Source organism: Paralichthys olivaceus, chromosome 4 (assembly GCF_024713975.1).
Source record: "Paralichthys olivaceus isolate ysfri-2021 chromosome 4, ASM2471397v2, whole genome shotgun sequence".
Classification (NCBI taxonomy): Eukaryota; Metazoa; Chordata; class Actinopteri; order Pleuronectiformes; family Paralichthyidae; genus Paralichthys; species Paralichthys olivaceus.
Window position 1 is genome coordinate 946,567 of NC_091096.1, and position 8,434 is coordinate 955,000.

The following is an 8,434-nucleotide window of genomic DNA, read 5'->3' on the forward strand; positions in this document are numbered from 1 at the left end:
ATCTGCCAACTTCATTACACAGCATGGATGGAGGAAGAGTAGATGTGAGTGTGTGTCTGTGTCGGGGGGGCGACGGATGTATTGGAAATTTTTTGCTTAGCTTTATTTTTTGCGAGGAGAATCAGAGCGGCGTATAAATCACGCTGTGCGTCAGTGAGAAATACCTCGCCTTACGGTGACGGGGCCAGGAAAACAGATGCCACTTATTCAATAAACTAATACTCATAGGGAAGAAAAATGTGGGCTGGATATGGACGGGGGAGGGAGGGTCGATGTGGAGCTGCCTGTCAATAGGAAGGTTTTATGGGACAGAGGAGCAGATAAAATTCAGCTGAACAAGCCAAACAGAGCCGAGTCCTAAAACCTCACCGTACCTCCGACGGTCTGAGGACCAGGATCAGACCGGTCCGCCCATCACACGTCACACGTACGAATGAAACGCCAAAGTCCTGACGCCTCCTCCAACGCCGGCCGGACTAAGAATGTCCACGATTCAGATGAGTTGAAGAGCGTTTTTCCTCTTTTGATTTTATGTTTTTATATTTCTAGTTCCAGCTCTTAAGGGATAAAGGAGGAAACTTAACATGTATCGTTCATTTTGAGGAGGTAAAATAGTTTGGAGCTGTCGAACAAGTGGAGGAAACTAAAAGAGGAAACAGAACCATGTTGTTTAAATCAAAGAAACAGATCACATACAAGCACATGAAGCCTGAAACAGTTAATATTGAATTCTGCTCATCAAACTGATGATTCACGTCTTCAGTCCTTTTCTACATGTGTGGTTTTATCTTTACACACAAACATGTTTCATTCATAAACAGCATCAGGCTCCAGAATCAGACCTGAACTGACGCTTCACATCAAAGTGCTTCGTAAAAGAACCTTCACTCAAATCCCTGATGAGCGATTCAAACAGCGCAGCAGTAAACACATCAATCAATCACACGGAGCTTATTCATTTAGCTTGTTGCTGTGGCTCAAACTCTGTTGTTTATGTAACAGATCAAAACTATAAGTGGAAACAGTCCATTTACGTTGAGGGGTTTTTCCTCTGATTCATCACTCGTCGTCGTCGTCTCTGAACTTGTGTCCTGCATCAGTTTCAGGCTGAACTGAAGCTTTTTCAAAGCCTCATCGACGTAAACACGCTGCTGCTCTGATGATGGATTTAGTTGAAATGACACACGAGGGAGAAAAAATGACACCGAAGAAGAAAAAGTTGAGAAAAAGAAACAGTCAGCAGAAAAAAACAAACCTCAAAGAGATGGAGCCGAGAGGTGGTGGGTTTTTTTCCAGGCTGATATAAAGAGCCATCAGTCTTCAGCTCCAAACGCTCCCATCAAGTAAACATCAATAAATATGTATGAAGGGACGGAGCGAGGGAGGGAAGTCAAGACGGAACAGAAAGAGAGGTCAGTGGAGAAAAAAGCCAAATCCACAGAGCGGCGTCAGTTTGATGTGTGAAGACGGAGACGGTGTTTAAACATTGGTGACGTCTTCAGATAAAAAATCCGCGGCAGAGTTTTTTAACATAAATCCTCAGCTTCAGTTTTTAGACACAAACTGTAGAAATCAGCTCGTTTCATCCAAACAGAAGAACCTGCTGCTCGTTCCTGTTTGCGACTGAGTGAAGTTCATGTTGTCACATCACAGAGCCGAGAAAACTGTGAGGACATGAACGGGTTTCACGTCTGTTTCTAAACACTTGACACTCAGGAGATTTATCGCCCGACGCTGACGACACATTCAACACTAACACAGATGTGCGTTGTCCCTGCTGGACACACAGATGTGTTGAGAAATGACTTCTTTCTTTTTGTCAGCGTGGAGCCGCAGGAGGAACCGATAACGATCCGTCTCTGTGATGGACGGACTCGTAGAAATTCCCTCAAAGTCTATTTTTATTTGTCACGTTTGCCACTAAAATGAAAACCCTGTGACACGTCCGCATGATATTCTGGTTTCACGTTTGATACCAGAATATCTCCGTGTAGCTGGATATCAGATACATTCATCTTCTACATGTTCCACAGTTCTCAGACACATTTGAAGCATCTTGTCAGATTAACATTTGATAAGTTCACATTCAAATGTTCTACTTCGAGCAGTTTGTACTTTCTGTTAATTGGTTTGTACTTTATGTTAATTGGTTTGTACTTTATGTTAATTGGTTTGTACTTTATGTTAATTGGTTTGTAGTTTCTGTCTTGAAGTGACGTTCATGTGAATTTTCCCATTTCAGATTGAACTTCACTGATTATTCTGTCACCAAACGAACGCACATACTTTTCAAAATGAGCTCGTTTGTTGTTTTAGTTTCATCGTTTCACTGCAATGAATCCTGGGATGTTGGTCTGTGAGGGATCAACCGGTCGGAGCTTTAGTTGCTCCGGGATGAAAGGAGCCGTTTGTCGTCTTCAACATGGGACAGTCTAGTTGCGCCATTGTCCCTGAATCGGGACACATCTTATTGGTCAGATTAAAGCAGGAAACACTGCAGAGGCTGAACACGCTGACAGTGAACGCACCACTAAACAACAACAACACATAATGATAAAGTGTCCCGTGTTCTCTGGGAAACATCGATAGATGAAAAGACGTACAGGCTTCTCCTTAATGACTCTAATCTCTCCGTAAACTACACTACCCACAATCCACAGCCCTCTCTGAGGTGACATGGTATCGGCTGCTTGCTCGGTTTGTGTTCAACACTCAGCTGATGAGACGACATGATGTGAGTTCTCAGCTTTAATAGTTTGATCGATGCGATCAGAGAGAGAGAGACACACAGAGGAGCTTTGAGTTTGTAGAGGAGTCGACCAGCCATTTCATTACTGTGTGTGTGTGTGTGTGTGTGTGTGTGTGTGTGTGTGTTTGTGTGTGTGTGTGTGTGTGTGTTCAGAGGACCATTGATTGTGTATTGACGAGGAGGACGTGGTGATTTATAGCTGCTGGTGTCGAGGGAATAATGTCTTCATACGAGGAGTCGTCCTCACAGATATAACTCTGTATGGATTAGAACGACTCCATACGGGTCAATCAGAACACTTCATCTGCATCAGTGCACGCTGCACACACACACACACACACACACACACACACACACACACACACACTCTCTCACTGAAGTGTAGCTCCAGAAATAAAAGCTCAGGCGACAGGAAGCTACCTGCGGCTCGCTGCACGTTAGCATTCCTGCAGTTAGTTGTTGATCTACTGTTTTACTCAGTTTCACCTCTCAACCTCCTGCAGGTCCTCAGTACTGCAGCCAGCCACCAGGGGGCGATCCAGACGTTTTGGATTCACTTCTGGAAGCCGTCATATTTTCCATCTTTGTTAACAGTCTGTGGTTTGATCAGGCCTCGGATCAAACAGGAAATGCTTCATTATCTCATCTGAGCTAATTCTATAGACACTTTTAATTTGAAGTCTCAACCTTCCCAGAATCCCTTGCACCTCAGAGATCTGGCCGAGAGAAAGAATCCGCTGGTTAGTTTTCTCTTTGCGTGGCGGCACAGACGTGATCGAGCTTCGACATCACGTTCAGTTTGTGTAACTTTGTTTCCGTTGAGCACCTTCTGACCTTTGACCTCTGAAGAAATGGAAAACACGTCTGTGAGCCAGGAAACTGTGTTCCCATGTCGTCTTGTAACTTCGTACCTCCGCCTGAGGGCTAGTTGGCGGGAAGTTTTGGACACACACACACACACACACACACACACACACACACACACACACACACACTGCCTCTGTCATCAGCTCATGTGTTAAAGGTGCGGACGCAGTGACATGTTGACACCGACTCTGTTGTTGTTACCTCATGTTGTGTTGAAAAGACGACGCTCGGTTTATTGTCCTGAACGACAGACGTGTTGAAAATATTTTATAGATCTCACACACACGCACACGCACACGCACACACACACACACACACACACACATGCAGAGCAGCCTCATCATTCGTCCGAGTGTTTTTATTATTTCTCCTGAACCGAATCGAAGCCTCTCGTCGTGTTTTTGTTCGTCTGTTGCCGTGTCGACTCTGGACGCTGTGACGCTGTCGGACCGAACAAGTGTTCGATGCCAACGAGCAGCACGGAGAGGAAGAGGCTGTAACAGAAATATCTGCTGAGTTATTTCCAGAGCTGATCAGATGATTAGTGATCAACTGAAAATCAATATTCTGCTTTTTACTTAACTGTAAATTACTTTCTACTCTTTGTTACTTTTGTTTGGATAAAAGAAGACGTGAGGAAACTTTGACGGGACTTTTAGTGGAGATGAAACCAGCAGATGAATAAATAGTAAAATAAGAGATTAATATTTGTTATAGTGTTTGGGATTTTCTGTTTATATCAATCTAATATAAATAAACTTGATGTGTTTAGAGTTAGTTGGATAAAACTATGAAAAAAAGAGGATTTGAAGACAATTTAAACAAAGTTTGTGATTTTATGACTGAAACTTCTAAACTTCAGTGAAGTAGAAAAACTCAGATCACACGTGTGGTCGTTCATGTATATGTACGATCGCGTGCAAACATTCGCAGATTCATTATTTGTGTTCAAGAACATATTTGCATGTGCTTCTCTGTGTGTGTGTGTGTGTGTGTGTGTGTGTGTGAGAGGTGTTTATGCCTCACCTCCTCCTCCCCCCTCTCTCCACTGTAATAAACAATAACCGGGCATTAATCTCCCGGCCTGCTGCCTTAATAAATAATATCCACACATTCATCAACTTAAACTATTCACAATCAATGCAGCTCTTCATAGAAAACCCACCTAATAAATAGTGGTGCAGCCCACTGAGGCGTGAACTTATAGACCAGCCGGCTGATAAATGAACCCACCCCCACGGCGAGACGCCTTTTATGTGAAAAACTGCAAGTGAGAATTTTTCGATTTTATATTACACTATTTTACTCTTATTACTTTCCTGTGTGTGTGTGTGTGTGTGTGTGTGTGTGTGTGTGTGTGTGTGTGTGTGTGATTTATTGGAGCAGGGACGATGTCGGTCTATTTGTTTTGTTCTAGTTCTCAGGTGTTTACATTTGTACGATTCTGATGTCAGAGTTTTGTCTCAAAGGTATCAGAATAAAAATCACTTTATTTTGTGAGAACAGAGGAGACGAACACACAGAGTCTCACAAGCACAGTGTACATATATATATATTTATATATATGTACACTGTACACTGTGCTATATTCGAACACACAGAGTCTCACAAGCACAGTGTACATATATATATATTTATATATATGTACACTGTGCTTGTGAGACTCTGTGTGTTCGAATATATATATATATATATATATATATATATATATATATACACACACACAGAGAAAGACGATCTGGATCTGCACACCGAACACGATGTTGAAATACATCCAGAATTAAAACAGAGAATTTCAAATTAAAGGTGTTTATGTCTCTGATAATCCAGACGCTGTGTACGCTCCGAGTTCTGAGGTGTGCCCTCTAGTGGAATACACAAGTAATACGTACGACATCTGCTTTTCTACACAAACATGGAGCAACAACGTTCTTACGTCATGACGTCCATTAAGAAGTTTAGTTTTTCTGTTTGAAGACGTTAGTGAGTGTGTTGCTACTCAAGACTAAATAATAATAAGGTGATAATCATGTGTTGTGTTGGTGATGAGAGCGTAACATCAGTTACACGTCACATTGATCACAACACTGGAAATTATATTAATGATCAGTTCTTAGTTTAACAGGAGATTGAAGTTTTTTGTAACTGAGTGATGATGATGATGATGATGGTCGCAGCACACACTCTGTCATCATCGCTGTGCTAACGGTGCTAACGGTGCTAACTGTGCTACCAGCAGCAGGTTTGATCTCTAATGTGATTGACAGGAGACAGACAGCAGCTGATCCCCTCTGAGCTCCGAGTCTCTGCTCATCAACACACTGAGGCTTCTTCTTCTCTAACAGACTAATCTGTGGTTTTCATGTTTCATGTTGGAGAGAATTCAACATCTTCATCTGTATCCTGAATGTTTTCATGAAGCTGATTCACGTGGTTTAATCAGGAACAAATCCAGATGAACGCAGCTCGGATATTTAGATGAGGAACGTTTGTAAACCGGATGAAAAGTGGAAAATGTGAAGAAGTGAGAAGAAGAAGAGTTCACACGGGAAATATTGTTAAAACACAAGAAACTGAGAATCTTCAACCAGAGGGGGGGGGGGGGGGAGAGAGAGAGAGAGAGAGAGAGAGAGAGAGAGAGAGAGAGAGAGAGAGAGACAGAGAGAGACACAGAGAGATTAGATCAGCTGCTGCAAGACACTCTATTAACACACAAACACACACACACACACAATCTGTTTATATCTATGTTTTCTTGTTCTGTTACTGTCTCTATCTCACTCGCACTAACTACTATTCCACACACACACACACACACACACACACACACACACACACACACACATACACGTGCAGTGATAGATGATCCAGTCATGATCTAGGCCTGCATTGTTGATGAGGGTCATGCTGCCATGGTTACCAGGGCAGTATCCGACTCTCACTGCCCCGAGTGTCTGTGTGTGTGTGTGTGTGTGTGTGTGTGTGTGTGTGTGTGTGTGTGTGTGTGTGGTTACTTGCCTCATCATTCTCTCTCTGTCTGATTCTGTATTTTTATCTCACTATTGTTTTGTCTGTTTCTATTTGTTTGTGCAGTTTGTAGTTTTTGGAGAGAAGACACAGAACAGAGTACAGGTGCTGCCAGGACCTCAAATGTCTCACCTGTCTCTCACCTGTCTCTCACCCGTCTCCCCCTCCTCTCTCTCAGGCCGTACCAGTGTGGTCACTGCTCTCAGTCCTTCTCTCAGCCGTCAGAGTTGAGGAACCATGTGGTGACTCACTCCAGCGACCGACCCTTCAAGTGTGGATACTGCGGCCGAGCGTTCGCCGGCGCCACGACGCTCAACAACCACATCCGCACGCACACGGGAGAGAAGCCGTTCAAGTAAGTAACAGTGAGTACCCCCACCCACCCCACCCACCTGCCTCCCCCCCGTCCCCCCTGCTTACTACAGACTGGACTCAGTTTGAAACGACACCAGACAAACAGCTGATTGTTCACTGAAACACATTTCAACCAGTTTGTAGAAGTTAAAGAATCAGGTAAGAAGCTGACGGACGATTCCTCCAAACACAGCTCAGGGATCAGAGGTCGACTCAGAGGTCGACTCAGAGGTCGACTCAGAGGTCGACTCAGAGGTCGAATGAGGATCAGTGGTTGTTGTTGGTTCAACACGACTGATTCAACCGATCACAAGTCAACGAGTCCAACTATTTATTTAAACATAGAAAAGCTTGTGAAGCAGATTTATCTTTTCAAACGTCACCTGATGGTTTCACTCTGCAGAATAAACTTCTGTTACCAGGCGACTGAAACCAGATGTTTTGGTCAAAAGAAAAAATGTCTTTTTATTTAACATGAATCAAATAAATTGGTGCAAACAAACAAACACGAGGGAAAGTTAGAAACAGAACGATGTTTGATTCAAAGACAGAAAGAGTTTTAATAGAAACCAGAAAAAAACTTAACGAATGTAAACATGAGGCCAAAGCATCTTCATCGCCCCCTGGTGGCTGGCTGCAGTACAGGTCACAAACTCCACCTCCTCCATGTTAGCAGACGGGACAAAAACTAAATCAACGAAGACGTTCAATAAATAATCACTCTGATGTTTGTTCAAGTGATTCTGATCAGTTTGGTTTCAGTTACTTGATGATATAGAAACGGGCGGAGACGTGATGATTGACAGCTGAGACTGACTCCTGATTGGTCAGGAGCGTGAATCAGCTTGATACGACGGCTCCACTCCACGATTGGCGTCAAGAGCTCAAGATGGCCGCTCTGTATCGGAGTTATTTTCGGAAGTGGAGCCGTGTCGTCATAAAATCCGAGTTAATGACCAAACTGAACCATCATGAATCTCTTTAACATTTTCTGTCCTCAAACTGGTTCCTCTGGATCGGACGACTGGACCGGGAGCCGTCCCAATCGGGATCCAGGAATTAGGGCCCGGTCGTTCTTTTGCGAGGATTTAAACTTTGACCCGTGATACTGCGTAACGAACCTCAGACGCTGAATTCATATTTATTTTTATTACAGGTTTAATGTGGGTGAAGCTGGAAGCATGCATTTTTCTTTGTCTTCTGGAAACTGTCGTCCGGGCCTCAGAGACATTTTCTCTCTGACGTGTTCGTCCATTATTCATGATCGTCTGCGGACGTGGGGATATTTTGTTCCATCTCTTCAGAGCTGCTGTGACCTCTGACCTTCACAGCTTCGCTATCAGCTTCCTCATTTCCATTTTCTTCACTCTGATATAATTGGACGACGAGCCGCACTGCAATTAGAGGTTTGTGGACGCCGCTGTCATCCCGTCAGAG

The 8,434-nt window shown here is 43.5% G+C and overlaps 1 protein-coding gene across 3 annotated transcripts in view; it reads left to right on the forward strand.

Annotated features, from left to right (window-relative positions):
• prdm6 (PR domain containing 6) overlaps positions 1-8,434 on the forward strand; it is a 47,124-nt gene that overhangs the window by 32,895 nt on the left and 5,795 nt on the right. For 2 of the 3 annotated variants that reach the window (XM_069523204.1, XM_069523203.1), the window contains one exon: positions 6,822-6,998. In XM_069523204.1, coding sequence (XP_069379305.1) covers positions 6,822-6,998 — 177 coding nt within the window. Of the gene's footprint in view, positions 1-6,821; positions 7,009-8,434 lie in introns of all 3 variants that reach the window. The other variant, XM_069523205.1, reaches the window with a different exon arrangement.